The sequence below is a fragment of the Chiloscyllium punctatum genome, chromosome 2 (assembly GCF_047496795.1).
Source record: "Chiloscyllium punctatum isolate Juve2018m chromosome 2, sChiPun1.3, whole genome shotgun sequence".
Classification (NCBI taxonomy): domain Eukaryota; kingdom Metazoa; phylum Chordata; class Chondrichthyes; order Orectolobiformes; family Hemiscylliidae; genus Chiloscyllium; species Chiloscyllium punctatum.
The window spans coordinates 124,840,132-124,862,081 of record NC_092740.1 but is presented as its reverse complement, the minus strand read 5'-3'; the positions used below and the strand labels follow the sequence as shown (position 1 = coordinate 124,862,081).

At 43.6% G+C, this 21,950-nt stretch overlaps 1 protein-coding gene across 7 annotated transcripts in view; it reads right to left on the bottom strand.

Annotated features, from left to right (window-relative positions):
* Window positions 1-21,044, bottom strand: part of svep1 (sushi, von Willebrand factor type A, EGF and pentraxin domain containing 1) — a 239,394-nt gene extending 218,350 nt beyond the window's left edge. For 5 of the 7 annotated variants that reach the window (XM_072588115.1, XM_072588118.1, XM_072588117.1 and 2 more), the window contains exon 1: window positions 12,293-13,021. In XM_072588115.1, coding sequence (XP_072444216.1) covers window positions 12,293-12,793 — 501 coding nt within the window. In that variant the 5' untranslated portion in view covers window positions 12,794-13,021. Of the gene's footprint in view, window positions 1-12,292; window positions 13,023-21,009 lie in introns of those variants that run through there. The other 2 variants (XM_072588116.1, XM_072588121.1) reach the window with 2 other exon arrangements.
* Between the last annotated feature and the right edge of the window lie 906 nt (window positions 21,045-21,950).

Below are 21,950 nucleotides of genomic sequence, written 5' to 3'. Positions count from 1 at the left end.
TTGGGCTGAAGCCTTTAAACTGGGAGCTTTTGAATCTATGGCACTGAAAAGCCCAGTGCAACAGAGAAAGTGGGAGAGGAAGGCAAGCTTAAAAATGGTGTGGGTTCTTTTGAAAGCCGACTGTTTAAGACAAGACTAATGATTGCTTTAAAATGCAGAGGAAAATAATTTAATAAAAAAATATATATTTTTGGCCCTTGTAAAGCCATAAAGAGTTACATAACGAGGAATTCAAATGAGAAAAATGCAACAAATCAGAGAAAAACGAATTGGCAAACAGACTGACAAATACACAAATGAGACAAATTGGAACCAGAATTTAGAATCTGTTGGATCAGGTCTTGGATATGATTTTGAGATTTCAAATTTCCCTTCCTCAGGAGTCTCTATTTTTTTGGAAATTTCTGCCAGAATCCATTCCTCCGAGTCTCCGGAGCTTTTTGCCATTTCGGCACATCCCAAAGCTCTTTACATCCAGAGATGTATTTTTGAAGTGAAAGCCAAGGACAGTGATGTCAGTATGACAGCAACTAAAATGACAGGAAGCTCAGGATCAGACTTAGAGTCATAGAGTCATACAGTACGGAACCACATTCTTTGGTCCAACCAGTCCGCAGTCACCATGTTCCCAAACTAAACTGGTCCCACCTGTCTGCGCATAGGCCATATCCATCCAAACCTTTCCTGCTCATGAACTTATACAAATGCCTTTTAAACATTATAACTTTACATACATCTACTTCCTCTGACAGTTCATTCCACACATGAACAATTCTGTAAAAACGTTGCCCCTTATGTCATTTTTAAATCTTTCTCCTCTCACCTTAAAAATATGTCCCCTAATTTTAACTTCCCACGCCCTAGGGAAAAGACCCTTGTCATTCACTTTACCTATGCTCCTCTTGATTTCATAAACCTCAGTGGGGTCACCCCTCAACCTCCTATGCTCTGGTGAAAAGGGTCCCAGCCTTTCCAGGTTATTCTTAAATCTCAAATCCGCCATTCCTGGCAGTATCCTGGTAAATCTTCTTTGAACCCTCCCAAGTTTCACCATATCCTTCCTGCAACAGGGCTACCAGAAATGCACACAGTATTGCAGAAGTCACCTCACCAACCTCAATATGATGTCTCAACTCCTACACTCAAAAGTCTGAGCAATGAAGGCAAATGCATACTTAACCACTCTGCCTACCTGTGATGCAACTTTCAAAGAATTACGTACCAGAACCCTAGGTCTCTCTGTTCGACAACATGACCCAGGGTCCCACCATTAATTGTATAAGCCTTGTCTTTATTTGTTTTACCAAAATGCAATACAGAAAACCTCAGTTATCCGAACGTCAATTATTCGAATTTCGGATGAATCGAACAAGATCTCAATGTCCCGTAAAAACGTTATGATATCAATTATCTGAACAAAATATTCCCTGCCTGTCTCGGATAATAGAGATTGTTCTGTACATCACGTTTGTCTAGATTAAATTCCATCTACCACTCCTCAGCCCATTGACCCTTATAATCATGGATAACCTTCTTCACAATCCACTGTATGATTTATTTTGGTGACATCTGCGAACCTACTAACCAAAGTGGACACCCAAACAACATTTGGAGACCGCAATGCAGAGGCCATTCCTGCCACTTCCAGTATGTTACCTGAAAACACCTTCCTCCCTTCTCTGTAGGAACTATTTTCTCTATGATCCACTGATCCACACCTCAATCACTCCCAAACCCCATACCTTTTTCAAAGCACCTTTCCATGCAAGTGCAGGAGATGGGACCCTTTCCCACTCTTCTCTTCCCTGCCCAAAACCCCATCCCTCCCTCCAGGTGAAGTAACGATGATGTGTCTTTCTTTCAACTTACCTGCTATATTCATGGCTCATAATGTGTTGTCCTCTCTCTAAATATTTTTACAAACACAAGCATATGTATATATATAATATTGTGGAAGCACTATATAAATGCACATCTTTCTTTTTTAATAATTAGCAGTAGAGGAGAAATTATAAAAGGGAATAAGGAAATAACAGAGATGTTAAGTCAATAGCATGCATCCATCTTCATGCTCAAAGACACAGAAAAAAATCCATAAATAGTGAGAAATCAATGGTCTAGTGAAAATGAGAAAATTAAAGAAAATATTTTTAGTAAAGAATTAGTACTGGAGGATTTAGTGACTAAAATGAGCAAATTCTCTTGACCTAATAGCTGTGTCTGCTGGTTTAAAGGATGTGACTGCAGAGATTGTGCTTGCAATGGCTTTGATCTTCCAAAATTTCTAGGTTCAAGAATGGTTTTCACAAATTGCAAGCTAACCAAAGTAACACCACTGTTAGGAAGAGCAAAATACAGGGAAGTAGAGGCTAGTTTGTCCAGTCAGTTAGCTCGGCTGGTTGGACAGCTGGTTTGCAATGCAGTGGCACCAGCTGAGGTTACAAAAAAGGATTCTCCTTCTCAACCTTTTCCCTCACCTGAGGCATGGTGACCCTCAGGTTAAACCACCATCAATCGTTTCTCTCTCTCTGATGAACCCACGGTCTGGTTTCACACTACCGACTTTGCCTTTTTAGTGAAGAAAATCCTAGCTTCTATTATTTGGAATGTAGTAGCTGACTCAGTTTGAGCATTTTAAATGTATAACCAGCAATGGGAGCAAGGGGACTCCAGTGGGTGCAGTGCATTTGGGAAAATAAGTGGTGATGAGAATAGAAAGCTGTAAAGTTGATTTTTTAAATAATTCATTCATAGTCCATCCCAGAAGGTAGTTAAGAATCAACCACTTTGCTGTGGGTCTGGATTCACATTTAGGCCAGATCAGGTCTGGATAGCAGTTTCCTTTCCTCAACCAGATGGGCTATTCTCCCAAATTTCGACAATGGAATCATGGTCATCATTAGACTCTTAATTCCAGATTTTCACTGAATTTAAATTCTACCCTCTGCCATAGCAGGATTCAAATCCAGGTCCCCAGTACGTTACCTGGATCTCTGGATTAACAGTCCAGTGATAACACCCCAAAGCTGTCACCTCCCCTTGCATGGCAGATGGACGTAAATGTGCAGAAATGTGAAATTACACACTTTATTGGAAAAAAATAATTGAACAGGATAGTTTCAAAATAATAGAATACTGAAAAATGTTGAAATTTAAAAGCTTCTTGTTAATGAATTACAGAGTTAATACATATATTTAGAAAACAATTAGAAAGACATATGGTTTGTTAGCACTAATTATGAAGGGATTAGAGTAGACCAGTAAGAAAATATTATTAAAGTTAGAGTATGGCCACACTTGGAGCACTGCGTGCAGTTTTGATCTCCTTACTTAAGGATGGATATATTTCCCTGCCAGAGAATGAAGGTTTACTAGTCTGATTCTTGGGATGAAAGGATTGTCCTGAAGAGATTATGTATATTGGCTAGAATTTAGAAGAATAATAATGCAAAATCCTTGAAGGATTTTACAGGATCAATGCTAACCAAGGCTCTGGGAACCTGGCTGGGTTGCAATAGCAACCGTTTCTGTTCTTATAGGCTTGAGCTCTCACAAGTGAATTGGAAAATATTTCAAAGAAAAAAGTATTTTTAAAAGTGTCTCAAGATATCCCCAGAAAGAAATTGGAGTTTAGCTTTCATTGTGAATATTGATGGTCAGCATCTGTACAGTGTGAAACACTGGCAATGAATTCTAATTTGGCCACAGGAACAAACAGCTGTGAGGCTGTCAGATTAGCAATGGATGATTATCAAGAGAATGGAGAGTATCGCTTTAAACGGAATGCTTTAAGTATATTTACTTTAATCTTGTAAATGAAATATTCTCATCACGATGGAGGGTGTGATGGTTAAACTCATGATTGAAAGTGACAGAAATGTACGTTTGGGATTATCAAATGCTCCGATAGAATGCAATGGTTCCTGTGCTGATTCGATCTTTGAAATGGAGAACGCAGATGGAATGCAACTTTGGAGCGACATCTTTGCATTTTATACTAGAATGCCTTGGGGGATCAGGGAGAGATTACACACAACTTTAAACCTTCTGGAAATGTATTTCTTTTATTTATTTAAAAACGTTCCAACAGGAGGTGACTCAATTACATTGAATTTTTGCTGGTACATTCCGCACTGTCAATTAGAAGAATCTCGATAGGACAGTTAATATTTTATTCTCCTGGTGGTAATGACACCTGAATGGCAAAAGATGCATTTAAGGAAACGTTTTAAATTTACACCGTGATTTACGGTCTGAAATGAATTCTGCCTAAGATAGGCATAAATCAGATTCAAAAGTAATTTGTGAAAGGCATTGGGTGAATATATTTTAAAATAGGATTGCACACATTACTATATATAGCATAGATGCAGGCTGTTCTGCTTAACCTGCTGGTCTTGATTTCTCCACTCAAGTTTCATCCATTCTTCCCTGTGTCACCCATTCTGGACATTCTCCTAATCGTTGAGAACATAGGACATAGAGCATTATAACACATGAACAGGCCCTTCGCTGACCATGATGCCATTCTGAATTAGAATCCCTACAGTGTGGAAACAGGCCATTCAGCCTGACCAGTCCACACTGACCCTCCAAAGATTAGCCCACCTAGACCCATTCCCCTATGTTTACTGTTTACCCCTAACCTACACATCCCTGAACACTATGGCCAATTCACCTAACCTACACATTTTCTTTTGGATTGTGGGAAGAAACCAGAGCACACCCATGCAGACACGGAGAGAATGTGCAAACTCCACACAGACAGACAGTCGCTGGAGGTTGGAATCGAACCCAGGTCCCAACGCTGTGAGGCAGCAGTGCTGGCCACTGAGCCACCATGCCACCCAATTAATTCAACTTGGTCTGTATGCTTCTATTTTCTGCCTGTTTATGTGTCTGTCTAAAGGCCTCTTAAACATTGCTGTCAAACATTGCTTCTACCACCTCCCCTAGTAGCACATTCCAGGCACTTATCACCCTCTGTGTAAAAAAACATCTCATGCACCTCCTTTAAACATTTCCCCTCTCACCTTAAACCTATGCCTCCTAGAATTCAACATTTCCACCCTGGGAAAATGACTTCAACTATCCATTCAGCCACATCGCTTACAATTTTATATATTTCTATTGCGTTGCTCTTTAGCCTCTGGTGCTCCAGTAAAAACAATTCAAGTTTGTTCAAACTCTCCTTATAGCTAATACACTCCAATTCAGGCATAATCATGGTAAACCTCTTTTGCATCCACTCCAAAGCCTCCACATCCTTCCTATAGTGCAGTGACCAAAACTGCACACAATACTCCAAATGTGTCCTCCTTAATGTTTCATATAGCTGCTACATGACTTGCCAATTTTTTCAATTAATGCCCCAACTGATGAAGGCAAGCATGCCATATGCCTTCCTTACCACCATATTAACTTGTGTTGCTACTTTCATGGTGATGGACTTACATCCCAAGATCCTTCTATATATTAATGCCCCAAGGGTCCTGCCATTTACTGTATACTTTCCTCTTGCATTTGACCAGCCAAAGGATATTACCTCACAATTGTCTGGATTAACTCCACTGCTATTTCTCTGTCCAACTTTCCAAATGATCTATGCCCTGTGTATCCTTTGACAACCTTCTTCACTATTCACAGCTCAATCAATTTTCATGTGGTCTGCAAATTTACTAATCAGACTACCTACATTTTCAGCCAAATCATTTTATATATTTTACAAATAATAGAAATCCCAGTATGGATCCTTGCAGAATATCACTGGTCACAGACCTCCAGTCTGAAAAACACATCTCCCCAACTACTCTCTGTCTTCTATGACCAAGCCAATTTTGTATCCAATTTACCAACTCAACTCCCATGTGACTTAGTCTTCTGCACCAGCCAATGACCTTGTCAAATGCTTTTAAAAAGTTCATGTCGAATACAGCATCTGCCCTACTCTCAAACATTTGTTACTGCCTCAAAAAGCTCCCTCGTACAAGACAAGAACTCCCCCACTCAAAGCCTTGCTGACTATCCTTAGATCTCCATTTTATTCCAAATGAAAGTAAAGTATAAGAATATGATTTGTGAGCATTCTGAGCACTTATGGAAGTACAGCCCATCAGTAAATCCAACCTCAAAACAATAGTGACAATTACAAGTTCTGAGAACTTTTATTTACTTTCTGACTTAATCAAATAACTAGCAAGAAAAGGGATGGGAGTGTCAACTGGATCACTGGTTATCCAATTTTCTCTCACTCCTCATGGGTACAATCACACCTATTTTCTACTTGTCTTTGTCTTTTTGTAATTTACCAGCAGTGTAGATTGGCAATTGGTAAAGTGGAGATTGTAACGTTCAAGGCACAGAATATTCCAATGGTTGCCACATTCAATACTGCCTAGAAACAAGGGCATGATCTGTTAGGATCTTTTAATATGTCACACAGTTTAGTTCAAGGGTTATTGAATGGCACTTAGTGGAGATATAGTTGGTAGCAGGTGACGAGGCTCCATGCAACTGAAGTTCTGCTGAAGAGGCAGGTGAAGGTCATAGGCTCAGGGACGTTTGTGTGAGCTAAGAAGGTTGCTGGCTCTATTCTGCTGTGGAGTAATTACTAGCTGAGTGGGGCTGGAAGGAAGTTGTCGTCAGGCAAAGAAAAACAAATATTGTGACACGTTGACATAGAGTCAGAGAGTCATAGAAATGTAAAGCATGGAAACAGACCTTTTGGTCCAACTCGTCCATGCCGACAAGATATCCTAACCTAATCTAGTCCCATTTGCCAGCACCCAGTCTATATCCCTCCAAACCCTTCCTATCATATACCCATCCAAATGCCTTTTTAAATGCTGTAATTATCCCAGCCTCCACCATATCCTCTGGCAGCTCATTCCACACATGCAGCACCCACTGCGTGTAAAAGTTGCTCTTTAGGTCCCTTCTATATCTTCCCCCTTCTCAACCTAAACCCATGCTCTTTAGTTCTGGATTCCCCCAACCCCAGGGAAAAGACTTTGTCTATTTACCCTATCCATGCCCCTCATGATTTTATAAACTTCTATAAGGTCACCCCTCAGCCTCTGATGCTCCAGAGAAAACAGCTGCAGCCTAAGCAGCCTCTTCCTAAAGCTTAAACCCTCCAACCCTGGCAACATCCTTGTAAATCTTTTCTGAATCCTTTCAAGTTTCACAACATCTTTCCTATAGGAAGGAGAGCAGAATTACACACAATAATCCAAAAGTGGCTTAACCAACATCCTGTACAGCCGCAACATGACCTCCCAACTCCTATATTCAATGGTCTGACCAATGAACGAAAGCATACCAAATCTGGGTGAGTTGTGGAGAAATTTGAGAGATCTGTCTTGGCTATGCTTACCATTTAATGTAGTTGAACACAGCTTGACAGTGTGTTCAATACAATTTGCCTCATGTTAATTCTGGATGTTAGAGTATAAGGTAGAGAGTATTTACTGTTTGCTTTATTGACTTGTAAATCATAAAATTGCCTTTGTTTAAAATTGTGGAATCTTGTGGCTTTATTATTTTAGTGACCTAACTGGGTATTTCTAATTTCATCTACTAAAGAAAGAAAAAAAACAATCCCTAAATTCATCATAATAAAAATGGGACCATAACCAAATACGGAATCATTTTTGGGATAATAACACAGGCAAATATTATGTTTCACTCATTACACACTAGTGACAGGCAGGATGAGGCGAGGAGCTCTTTGTTAGGGACTAATCGAGAGAATCGACATCTCATCACAGTGGAGCACAGATTACACAGTGCAGCCCATATCACTGAATGGGAAAGTTTATGAATAGAAATTGTGGGGTGGGGGAGAGGAGATTCAGAAATAAACAATTTAAAACTGTGGTCTTGAAGTGACACTGTGAAGTAACATATAAATGGACATTTCAGCCACAATACATGTTAGCTATTCATCCTGTATCCAAATGTTAAAATTCAAACAATAAATAGTTGCTGTTTTAACAGAAGTTACTTCACACTTTTAAAAAGAATAGACTGAGGTTATTGAAATTGCAGACCAGGTAATTGGGCATATATATGAACGTTACTGGCAGGATCTGCATTTATTGTCCACCCCCAATGGTCTTTACAGTGAATGATTTGTTTGATCACTTCTGGCAGTCGCTTAGAACTGACTTCATTGCCTTGGGCTTGACGTGTTGTGTAAGTCAGACAAGGTAATGATGATAGATTTCCCAAACTGCAGTCGTAAGATGTGAACAAGTTCCCTCAAATCATGCACCTGGGTCTCTGCATTACTAATCCAGGGACATTACCGCTACACCACTGGCTCCTCTGTAGAAATATATTAAGTATTCATATAATAATCTTAGCCCAGTATAACTGTAGCATCTAGTTAGTAATATTACATTATTCAACTATCTGTATAACTCTATGACTCTAAGCCCAGAAGTACTCACCCGTAACATGCGATAACTTTTCTTTTCCACAGAATGAGAGGTTAGGACCTGGAACACACTGCTTGAGGATTGGCAGAGGCAGTTCCACCAACGTTTTCAAATGGGGATTGGATAATTCCCTGAACAGTAAATACCTGGGAAAGGACAGCGGTGTGGGACAAACTGAATAGCATTTATGTTCAGCATGGCTGAATGGCTTCTTGCTGTGCTGCCATTATTCTACGGGTGGCATTTTCTGGACCCAGAGGTGATGGTATACCTCCCCCTTTGGAATTATGTTTTGGGCAGGAATGCCCAAGCTCCACAATTTCCACCTTGCCGCCAATTGAGAGACTAAAATGGTCAATTCATGACCACTTATGGGTTTGTTCCCTTCTGGCCTGCAATGAGCTCAGCTCCAGGTCGGTTAAAAAAAGGAGCTACTTAACTGGCATGGGAATGGGGTTCTCTTGATATGCACTAAGTCATGTATTGTTGACAGGGCAAAGGGTGAGGAAGATGGTTGAGAGCCACTACCCTATCCCTGTTTCTGACCATCCCTGTCCCTCTCTACCAATGTGCAACAGTTGCAGGAAACTGCTCCCAACAACCCATAAAGCACACTTGATACCTCAGTCCTCGTGAGCTTAGTTGCCCTTCTAACAGCAGTGTTGCCCCTGATTGGCCCTGGGTAGGGCTTCCACTCTGAGGCCCTTGATGTCAGAGAAAGGACCCTTACTGCCCTCATAACTGCCTGATTGGATGGAGACATGGTTGGCTTCCCCTGAAAAGTTAACTCAGGTGTCTCAACAACTTTTCAGCAAATGAGTAAGAAACCCAGCAATAAACAAGATTCTCTACTAAATTGGAACTGTAATTTTTCATTCTGTGTAGCAGAATTAGATATGTAGCATTACTACTGAAACTTCAACAAATTACTTGTTCTTTTCTCTTCTTCAGTTTTTGAAAGCCACTAAAGAAGAGTTCAACTTCCATAACATTACATAGTTGAAGTTATCCTGCAGGCAAAATGACTCTTCAATGCTGTAGATGGACAGATGGCTGGGGTTTTCCTCATAGAAATAGGGACTGAACCAATGGATTGCAACTGCAAAGCTTTGCAATCAAACCCTAGGTTGACCAAGCATGGTGCTCGTGGTGTGGTGATAGTTGCCCAGCTCTGATCCAGGAGGCCCAGGTTCAAGTCCCACCTGCTCCAGAGGTGTGCAATAACATCACTGAGCAGGTTGGTCGGAAAGATATCTGGAATGACACAGCATAAAGGAGCCCATGTAGCCCATTGAGCCTGTACTGGCTCTTTGGTAGAGCCTGTCTACTTCATGTTATATCACTGACTCTTTCCTCAGGGCCCTGTAGATGTTTTTTTCATCAGTATTCATCTGATTCCCATTTGAAAGTCAATATTGAATCTGTTTTACCACCCCTCCCACCCCAATTTCAAGCAGTGCATTCTTCTCCCACAAACTAATTCTTGTAGAGGCTGGTGGGGAGGTCAATTAAAATTGAGATTTGTAGGTTTCTTTTGTTGGGAATGAGTTATGGAATAGATTATGGAATTGGCACAGATTTCTGAAATCTGGTTTTCAGATTCAGATTAGTGACAAAATTAACCGAATGCTGGCTAGAGAGGCTGAATGGCCTCCTCCTGTTTTTACATTCATGGATGGTTAATTGGACATTGTGAAAGCTCACCACAGGAATTTGTGGCTGTCCTACTCACAACTTTCTAGCCAGCTTTGCCATGCAACAGAGCTTGATTGTCGCTTCAGTGGGTTAGTCTAGCTCCATAACAGGACCCATGATGATGAGCTTAACAAAAACCTCACTGTTAACTGTGGCTCAGTCAGTACCACTCTTGCCTCTCAGCCTAATGGTTGATACTTCAAGCCTTCTTAAGACAGTTGAATATATAAGGCAGGTTTGAGTGTCAATGTTGTTGTCCTTTGGCGATGTTAAACTGAGGCCCTCTCAGGTGCACAAACATATCCCACAATGCTAATTTGAAGAAGAGTAGCAACTTCTCTCTGTTTTCCAAGCCAATACTTATGAAATTCTCCAAAGTCTGTGATGTCCTATTAGAACATAGAAAACATAGAAAAATACAGCGCAGTACATGCCCTTTGGCCCTCGATGTTGCGCCGATCCAAGCCCACTTAACCTACACTAGCCCACTATCCTCCATATGCCTATCCAATGCCCGTTTAAATGTCCATAAAGAGGGAGAGTCCACCACTGCTACTGGCAGGGCATTCCATGAACTCACGACTCGCTGAGTAAAGAATCTACCCCTAACATCTGTCCTATACCTACCACCCCTTAATTTAAAGCTATATATTTTATTCTATCAGATACATTTCCGTGTCACATACCCTAACCTCACTCATCACAAGCATTCACAGCTAATAATGTACTTCTCAATTATTTGGCTGCTGCTTTCACTAGGTTCAGTGCATGGACAGTGAACTCCCACAAAACAGCAATGAGATAAAAGAAAACCAAATTATCTGGCTGTTGGGTCTGACAAACACATTGCTGAAATATGCCATCTTGCACCCATCAGGGAAATGTTGTTCTGAGATAGAAAACTTCTTCTCTCAGCAATATTTAAATTCTACACCACCAAGTAATTTCTGTTTTAGGTGTTGAAGAATAAGTATTGACCAGGACACTCCCCTTGAAGGAGTGAAATAATGCCGTAGAGATCTTGTATGTGCACCTGTGAACCACATCTCATATAAAACACGGCCCATATCACAGTACACTGCTCCCTGGGTGCAGAACGGAAGGTATCATTATAGATTTAATGCTTAGGTCCCTGGATACAATACTTAAACCCCACAAGGTTTTGACTTAGTGACACTATTACCAACTAATCCCCAGTTGGGCGCAAATTGGTTTGGTTCCTATTTTCTTGATAACAATATCCTATTGTATTCTAATAGTGCATCGAACAACTTTAATTCAGAAGCTGGTGACTGTACAAAGCTAGATGAGAGAGTCAAAAATGTACTCTCTTTGTGCTTCTGCAGCTTAAGGGCTGGCCAGTTCTGTGAATTACATTCTGCTCTGGATCTTGCAAAGATATTAGAAACAACATGTTTTATCCTCGCAATCAGGCAACTTAAAGGCTCGCGAGATTGCTCACAACTTGTGAGTATTTACCCTGCCTAAATTAGACATGTACAATCCATGTGGGCAGACTAGAGCTTGCAAACAAATATGTTGCCTCCACAAGCCAGCACAAACAGACAAGACGCAACATCAATCAGAACCAAACAGTGTCTTTGACATCGTAAAAAGAATGTTATCAAACAAACTTTGTCACCGAGCCACACAAGAATGGTGACCAAAAGCTTGGTCATAGTGGCTAAGAAAGTCTTACAGGAGGAGAGAAAGGGAGAGAGGTGGAGCGGTTAGGGGAGGGAATGCCTGTCCGCAGAAAATCAGCGTTGAAGGAATGCAGGGATTTTTGCAGGTTTGTGGAGCTGGAGAAGGTTTCAAAGTAAAGGAGGGCCGATATTATTAAACTGGAAGGAGGTGATGTTGGTTAATGGGCACAGTGGAATACAGGATGACCTAGTTCTGCAGAAATAAACCTGTGGAAAACAAGTGCTGCAGTTTTGAATCTGTTAACCTTGAGTTAAAAGCAATAAAGGTGTTCAAGGTAAATTACTCAGCTGCTGAACTAAAGGGAACATTTTCCCTTAAACCCCTCAACGTCAGTGAATCTTTACATTTCAACAAGGCATCGTGTTACTTTTCAACTCTGCATTCCTCTCACAGCGAATGGTCAACTGCTGTACCCTGAGAAGTGAATGGTAAACAGGAGGGTGCCTTACTGCTGCCTGCTGGAAAGCTCCCTTGGTGTAGGTGCCACCTCCCCTGTAGTTAATGGCAGGGATCTCCTCGTTCAGCAGAGAGCACTTATGCTGGTGGTATTGGGGGGCCGAGATGTAGTCGACCCTGGGCACCACATTGCTTCTGGAGGAAAAGGTCACGATTGCCACCCGGGTGGCAGAAGGCACCACTGGGAAGTCCGACAGCAGCTTCTTGACAAACTTCAGCTCGTTGTCGAAGTTGACACTGCCCACGCTGGAGGACTCGTCCACCAGGAAGACCAAATCCAGGTTGAGGCTCTTCTCTCTCAGCTTGCGCACATTGCGTTTGAAGACTGCGCCCAGCTTCAGCACCCTGTTGGTAGCTGTAGCCAAGCTGTTTCGATGCTCTTTCAACTCGAAAGTCTTTCCCTTTAAGAAGCTCCTTTGAAAAGAAAATGGGTGATAAGATGCTAGACAGCAAACGGCGTGCACAAACACAAAGAGTGTCCCAGCTAGCTGCATTACTTAACAAAGTAAAAACAGATTAAAAACAAAGAATAAAATTATTAATTCAATCTTCACAAAATCTCCCAGGACTTCCTGCAACAGTTTCTTCTGGAAAACGGACACAGGCAAAAACAATCTCTCTCTCTCTCAGAATTCTCTCTTTATAACTGCACTTTCTCAGGAGACCAGGACAGAAGTCAGGTTGTGATAGGATGAAACTTTTGAGTGTCTCTCTGAGTCTGACACTAAAGCAGTAAAGGAGAGGGGCGGGTTTTTCAAAAAAAAAATACTGCTGGAGTAACTGAGATTCCTTGTCGCTGTTACTTATGCGTCAAGCTATCAGCATTCCCAAAGAAAACATCAGCACAAACTTCCTGATTGATCCCATATGTCTGGCAAAACCAGTAACCGAGAGTGCCATTTTAATTGAAAACATTTTGGCTACTTTTCAGTTCCAATTGTTAAATAGCTCAGTTTCACCTTGGACAATGGTACTCCTTCCAGATGGCTTCTGCTATGCAGTCAAGAAGTATTTTTTTTAATTAAACCAAATGTAACTTTGATGAATGCATTCAATTCCCAATCGATTCTGAGGATAACTAGAACAGGAGATTGACACATTCCATTCAACACAAGCACTTTAAGCAGCCTTCTCAAAACATGTTTTACTTCTTACTATAACTTTTGCCCTATACATGCGAGCAGACAGCTTTAGGGACTGGTTGAGGAATGGGTTGGACAAAAAAAAGAACTACATCAGCTGCTAAACCACCACATCTAGTAAGAAAACTCAAAAATCTCACTTCTAACCATAGCACTGCTTTGAAAGGGATTCCAATCAGTATCATTCCAAATCAACTTATTAATTGTGCTTTTGACAATACAAAGACATGTATTTCTGCAGATCCTTTTACTCACAATCTTGGGATACCCAAAAATGCTTTATAGCCTAACATTATACTTTTGAATTGTTGTAATGTATAAAAAGCAGCAGCCAGTTTGCCCAAATCAAACTCCTGTGAACAGTAACGAATGATCAGGTCAATTGTTAGATAAGGGGAAAATGTTGGCAAGGACACCAGGGAGAATGCCCCCTCCTCTTCGACGAAAAAGTGGCATGGGATTTTTTATGCCATCCTGAGAGGGCCTCATCCAAACTACTGCACCTCAGACACTGCGGCAGAGCCACCCTGGAAAATCTAGTTAAAAATTTTGATTTGAGAAAGCAGAGAGCGAGATGTCTTGGAACTCTAGTTAAACAAAGGAGTTTCAAACACTTACACTGATAAATATTTGGACTCTCATGTTTTTACTTGGATGATAATTAGCATGTCATCATCGGCTAAATAAGCCAAGATGGTGGCGTAAGACTCATGAGCAAGAGCTCATTCGCTTCATCCATTTCTTTTCTGTTTTGCCTCTTTTCATGTTTTTCTTATCCTTCTTCTTGCCTCATATCTTTGGGCAACCTCAGTGATGCCCAGGGATGAAGCCAGCATGGAGTCCAGGCCTCAATAAGAGCCAGCGCGGTCTCCCGGCCTCGAGGTGAGGCTAGCACAGTCTCACGGACTCGAGGTGAACCCATCATGGTCTCCCGGCCTTGAGGTGAACTCAGCACGGTCTCCCGGCCTCAAGGTGAACCCAGCACAGTCTCCCGGCCTCGAGGTGAACCCAGCACAGTCTCCCAGCCTCCAGGTGAACCCGGTACAGTCTCCTGGCCTTGAGATGAACTCAGCTCAGTCTCCTGGCCTCGAGGTGAACCCAACACGGTCTCCAGGCTTCGAGGTGAGGCCAGCACAGTCTCCCGGTCTCGAGATGAACCCAGCATGGTCTCCTGGTCTCGAGATAAGGCCAGCGTGGTCTCCCAGCCTCCAGGTGAAGCCCGTACAGTCTCCTGGCCTCGAGGTGAACCCAGCACGGTCTCCAGGCCTCGAGGTGAGGCCAGCACAGTCTCCCGGTCTCGAGATGAACCCAGCATGGACTCCCGGCCTCGAGGTGAACCCAGCACGGTCACCCGGCCTCAAGGTGAACCCAGCACAGTCTCCCGGTCTCGAGGTAAACCCAGCACAGTCTCCGGGCCTCAAGGAGAGGCCAGCTTGGTCTCCCAGCCTCGAGGTCAGGTTAGCACAGTCTCCCGGCCTCGAGGTGAACCCAGCATGGTCTCCTGGCCTCGAGGTGAAACCAGCATGGTCTCCTGGCCTCGAGGTGAACCCAGCATGGTCTCCTGGTCTCGAGGAGAGGCCAGCATGGTCTCCTGGCCTCCAGGTGAACCCGGTCCAGTCTCCTGACCTCGAGGTGAACCCAGCACGGTCTCCAGGCCTTGAGGTGAGGCCAGCACAGTATCCCGGTCTCGAGATGAACCCAGCATGGACTCCCGGCCTTGAGGTGAACCCAGCACAGTCTCCCGGGCTCGAGGCGAACCCAGCACGGTCTCCCGGTCTAGAGATGAACCCAGCACAGTCTCCCGGTCTCGAGATGAACCCAGCACAGACTCCTGGCCTCAAGGAGAGGCCAGCATGGTCTCCCAACCTCGAGGTCAGGTTAGCACGGTCTCTTGGCCTCGAGGTGAACCCAGCACAGTCTCCTGGCCTCGAGGTGAACCCAGCTCAGTCTCCCGGTCTCGAGGAGAGGTCAGCATGGTCTCCCAGCCTCCAGATGAACCCGGTACAGTCTCTTGGCCTCGAGGTGAACCGAGCACGGTCTCCTGGCCTCGAGGCGAACCCAGCACGGTCTCCCGGTCTCGAGATGAACCCAGCACAGTCTCCCGGCCTCGAGGCGAACTCAGCATGGTCTCCCGGTCTTGAGATGAACCCAGCATGGAACCCCGGCCTCGAGATGAACCCAGCACAGTCTCCCGGCCTCGAGGTGAGGCCAGCGTTGTCTCCCGGCCTCGAGGTGACCCAGCACAGTGTCCTGGTCTCGAGGAGATGCCAGCATGGTCTCCTGGCCTCGAGGTGAACCCGGCACAGTCTCCTGGCCTTGAGGTGAACCCAGCACGGCCTCCCGGCTTCGAGGTGAGGTCAGCATGGTCTCCCGGTCTCAAGGTGAACCCAGCACAGTCTCCCGGCCTCGAGGCGAACTCAGCATGGTCTCCCGGTCTTGAGATGAACCCAGCATGGACTCCCGGCCTCAAGATGAACCCAGCACAGTGTCCCGGTCTCGAGGAGATGCCAGCACGGTCTCAAGGTGAACCCAGCACAGTCTCCCGGCCTCGAGGTGAACCAAGCACGGTCTCCCGGCCTCGAGGTGAGGCCAGCACGGACTTCTGGCCTCGAAGAGAACCCCGCATGGTCTCCCCGTCTCAAGATGAACCCAGCATAGTCTCCCAGCCTCGGGCTGAACCCAGCAAGGTCTCCCGGATGCGAGGTAAGGCCAGGACGGTCTCCCGGCCTCGAGGTGAACCCAGCATGGTCTCCCAGCCTCGAGACGAACCCAGCACGATCTCCCGGTCTCAAGATGAACCCAGCACAGTCTCCCGGCCTTGAGGTGAACCCAGCACGGTCTCCCGGTCTCAAGATGAACCCAGCACAGTCTCCCGGCCTTGAGGTGAACCCAGCACGGTCTCCCGGTCTCAAGATGAACCCAACACAGTCTCCCGGCCTTGAGGTGAACCCAGCACGGTCTCCCGGTCTCAAGATGAACCCAGCACAGTCTCCCGGCCTTGAGGTGAACCCAGCATGGTCTCCTGGTCTCAAGATGAACCCAGCACAGTCTCCCAACCTTGAGCTGAACCCAGCAAGGTCTCCCAGCCGCGAGGTGAGGCCAGCACGGACTCCCGGCCTCGAAGCGAACCCAGCACGGTCTCCCGGTCTCGAGATGAACCCAGCACGGTCTCCCGGCCTCGAGGTGAGGCCAGCACAGTCTCCTGGCCTCGAGGTGGACCCAGCACAGTCTCCTGGCCTCGAGGTGGACCCAGCACAGTCTCCTGGCCTCGAGGTGATCCCAGCATGGTTTCCCAGCCTTGAGAGACCTGAGCTGAAGCCCGGAACAGACTAGAGGTGAGTGTCAGCATGGTCTAGACAACGAGGCCCAGTGCAGACTGGAGGCGAGTCCCGGCATCGACCCAAAATGAGGCCTGGTGCAGACTTGTCCGCTCCATCTTCTCTGTTTGGAAGGACTGTCGTTCTGAATTTTTTTAAATTTAAGATTACTTAAGTGTGGAAACAGGCCCTTCGGTCCAACAAGTTATTTCTTTACTCTTCCAATTTATTCCTAAGCTTTTGAACATTGATGCTTTTTGTAACTCAGATGGCAAGAAGGTTTGTAACGATGTACTTTATAATTTCTTTATTTTTCTAATTTATTCCTAAGCAGCTGTACCAAGGTACCTTTGTACCTAAGATGTCTTCGTAAGTGGCGAATTTGTAAACCATTCACTGCTCTCTCGTGAGTACATGACAATAAACCTAATTCTACTCCTATTGCAAAAGTAGTGTTTTAGTAGGACCTGTTTTGAATGTTCCCTTCTTGCTTAAATGTCAAGATCAAATTACCATTTATAATGAACACTTCATTAATTCTCCTACCACAAGCCAAGTCAATGAGACTCAAAGGGAAAACTCTCCACTAGTTGGAATCATAACTGGCACAAAGATAGGTAGTTGTGGCTGTTGGAAGCCATTCTTCTCAGCAGCAGAACTGCACAGAAGGAGTTTGTCAGGTCTGTGAACCTTTCATCAGATTAACTCTCATTTTCTTTTCTCACATGCCGCCATTCCTGTGAGCAATTCCAGCATGTTCCCTTTTATTTCAGGTCTCCAGCATCTGCATTCTTCTGCTTTTGTTTTTGTGCAACTTGAAATTTAACTTTCTTTCTTTTTCCACAGACTCTGCCTTGAGATGCTGAGTCTTCTCCAGAATTTTCAGTTTTGATCCTGGTAGTTCTGGGAGAGTTTCAGAAATGCTTGCCTGGGTAATAAATTTCATTATGGAGTTAATCACTTAAAATGTAATTATATTGGGACATTCCCTTGGGTTTGCTATTACGATGGCAGCTGGAAAGAAATGTGATAATGAGGACCTACACATCAAGAGGCCTTTCAACAAACCAACAGAAAAATCCCTATTGTAGTGTATTGAAAAATTACATAGTGCACTTTGTTAAAAATCACACAACACCAGGTTATAGTCCAACAGGTTTAATTGGAAGCACTAGCTTTCGGAGCGCCGCTCCTTCATCAGGTGGTTGTGGAGGACACAATTGTAAGGCACAGAATTTATAGCAAACATTTACAGTGTGATGTAACTGAAATTATACATTGAAAAATACCTTAATTGTTGAGTCTTTCATCTGTTCGAATACCATGATAATTTCACTTCTTCCATGTGTAAATCACAAAACTTATTTTTAAAAGTTACATTTTCAGATTAACTAGAACAATTGGTTTTAGGCAAACAATATGTTGAAGGTGTTGACCCCCGTTGTGTTCTCTGTCTATGCCATGATATTTAGATTGATTCTAATCTAAAAAGTGAGATAACGGAGTTTTACATGAATTCATGCAGTTTTTGAGCAAAGTACAATGTAACTCTGCAAGTACAAATTCACCTCACAAACATATATGTGTGCATGCGGGTCTTTGTGTGTGTTTATGTGTGTGTGTGTGTGTGTGTGTCTGTCTGTCTGGGGTGGGGGGGTTGTGAGTGTGTGAGAGAGTGTATATGTGTGTGTACGTGAGTATAGAGTGTCTAAGTCTGTGAGGGGGTGCATGTGTGCGAGTGGGAGTGTGTGTGTCTGTAAGGGTGTGTGTGTCTGTCGGGGGGTTGTGAGTGTGTGAGAGAGAGCGTATATGTGTGTGCGTGAGTGTAGAGTGGTCTAAGTCTGTGAGAGAATGTATGTGTGAGCGTGGGAGTGTGTATGTCTGTAAGGGTGTGTGTGAGTGTCTGTGTGCGTGTCTGTGTATACATGTGTCCGTGTGTATGTGTGTGTATAGGAGTGCCTGTGTGTGTGTGTGTAGGGGTGTCTGTGTGTGTTTGTATAGTGCAACAGTAGTCACCTGTATTGTGACATGAACCCAAGGTCCCGGTTGAGGCCCTCCCAATGGGTACAGAGCTTAGCTATCAGCCTCTGCTCGGTCGCTTTACCTGAGAATGTAACTTTTAAAAAAATGTTTTGTGAGTTACACATGAAAGAAGTGAAATTATCATGGTATTCGATCAGGTGAAAGACTCAACAAACAATCAAGGTGTTTTTCAATGTATAATTTCAGTTACATCACACTGCAAATTTTTGCTATAAATTTTGTGCCTTACAATTGTGTTCTCCACAACCACCTGATGAAGGAGTGGTGCTCTGAAAGCTAGTGCTTCCAAATAAACCTGATATTGTGTAGCTTTTAACTTTGTACACCGCAGTCCAACACCGGCATCTCCAAATTGTGCATTTTGTTCACTTGAGGCTGCTATATAGACACATACCAGCAGAGGGAGTCTGCTAGGAAGAGACAACAAAAGACCTATGATTAGAATGTAGTATTAACTATAAATATCTCTGACTGAATATATAACTGTTTTTGTCCTAAGAATATCTCGTATATAATCTTTACCAACCTATTAAATTTCTTTCGTTGTGTTAGACTAAGCAACCCTGCACTGAGGAGAGGACATTGATTTGTGGAGTGCAGGATGAGCAACAAGCTAAATCTTTTGTGTCTGACCTGCTAATCTTTCTGAAGATCTGCTACTAATAGAATCTTAAAAGTAAAGAAGGGGCCATTTGCCCCATTATGCCCACACTGGCTCTTTGAAAGAGCAGTCCAATTGGTCCTACTCCCCTGGCACCTTCTCTGCAATTCTACAAAACTTTGTTTCATGACATTTAATCAATACCCCTTTTAAAATGTTATTGTTGAATCTTTCAGGCACCACAGATTGAAACAGTTCATTAGGTAAATCAAGTTATTCTCATGACCTGCTATAGTTAATTATGTAGGAACATCTTTGTAATCCAAATCCTTTAAAGAACAATTGCTGAAGAGATCACTTATTCTTGTAGCCAGAATCACCCTAATGATTAACTGCTTTAGTGTGGATGAGCAGAGCTTGAGAGAAATGGACTCACTCCATTGAGCCGATTTTTTGAATGTTTGAATTAAGTTCTTATTTTCAAACCACTTCATCTGTACCATAAAAGCCACAAAACAAAAGCCTTCTCCACACGGTTAACAATTCTATCGAGACTGCGTTAAGCGATCTATGGAACTCATAGAGTCATACAGATGTACAGCACAGAAACATACCCTTCGCTCCAACTCGTCCATGCTGACCAGACATCCCAAACAAGACTCAAATGAAGAGTTTTGAATAATGCTCGCTCAGGGTGGAAAATGGACAAGTTCCTCTGTCTGATATTGTTGCTGAGTAACTTATTCAATCCATTGGTACTGTTGGTCATTAGCAGCAGAGTGCTATCCCACCATAATCTATAACCTCAAGATTCAGCCTACTTTACCACTCCCATCAAACCAGACACCTAACCCTTTTTCAATAAACAGGAGCAGCACCAGGATTACCTGAACATGAGGTGCCAACCTGGTGAAGTTACAAAGTGAGCATGCTAATGAACAAAAACAATGTACTATTGAGTTATATGATCCCACAATCAGCAAATTAACTTGAATATCTGTAGCTCATCTACAGCCAATCATGAATGGTGGTGGATAATTAAACAAATAGCCAGAGGATGAGACTCCATGAACTTGCCATCACCAATGATGTGGGATTTACATATTAATGAATCAAAACCTGCAACCCCATTCTAATTGATTAAATACTTAACAGCAATCTAGGTTTATTCAATACATTGCATCATTTGTATGACACTTTGATCTTTTATTATAAGTTCTGTGTGCTATGATCCTGCCCCACTCGCTACCTGACAAAGGAGCAGCGCTCCAAAAGCTAGTGCTTCCAAATAAATCTGATGGACTATAACCTGGTGTTGTGTGATTTTTAGCTCTATCATCAATGATCGAAGAGTCCAGCAGAAGTCTAAAACTATCAGAACCATCTTCAGAGTGATGCCAAATATATGATCCATCTTAGCATCCTGGAGATCCCCAGCACCTCAGGTACCAGTCTCAGACATCTGGATTCCACATGACACCAGGAAAAGATGAGCATGTTGGATACAGAAAGGAAATGACAACAGCTGTAATACTGAAAAATATGTTCTAAAATTACCTGTGAATTTTGACAAATGGTTCCACTTTGGCTCCAACACTGGCACCCACCTGATAATGTAGAAAATTGCCATGGTTACTGTCCTGAGACCATCATCTTTAACTGATTCATCAATGAGCTTTCCTCCAACAAGGTCAGAAGCATCTTGACAGGAATTATAGAAATAAAACAGAAAGGACTTGATTATTAGCATTGATTCAAAGAAACCTTTTGGGAAGATTCAGTTCTTGTAACCTTTTCCCCAAACATTTTGGTATTTTTAGTCAACCTGTCTAGGACACCTCTGGTTAGAGACAAATAAAAAACTGCAGATGCTGGAATCCAAGGTAGACAGGCAGGAGTCTAGAAGAACACGGCAAGCCAGGCAGCATCAGGAGGTGGAGAAGTCGACATTTCGGATGTAAGCCTTCTTCAGGACTGGGGGCGGGTGTACAGGGAGCTGCAGATACAGGGGGTGATGGGGATAGGCTAGTGAACTGGGGTTAGGAGAAGGCAGGTAGAGGGTACGACCTGATTGGTCAATGGGAGGAATTAATCCGGTTGGTGGAAGGGAGGGGAATGGGCTAGGAAGGAAGTCAGGGGATGGGAAGGGGGGTTATTTGAAATTGGAGAACTCAATGTTGAGTCCTCCAGGCTGTAGGCTTCCCAGGTGGAAGATGAAGTGTTGTTCCGCCAGTTTGTACTTTGATTCTCTGTGGCAATGGAGGAGGCCAAGGATAGTCATGTCGGAAAGGGAGTGGGAAGGCGAATTGGATGGTGACTGAGAGGTCAGGTTGGTTCCCGCGGGCCCAGCTGAGATGCTCGGCGAACCGTTCCCTAAGTTTATGTTTGTTCTCCCCGATTGTAGAGAAGACCACATTGGGAGCACCTGATACAATAAACTAGGTGAGAAGAGAGGCAGGTGAACCTACGTCTAACCTGGAAAGAGTGTTTGGGCCCCTGGATGAAGGTGAGGGGAGTGGGGTACCGGCAGAATTTGTATCTTTTCCGG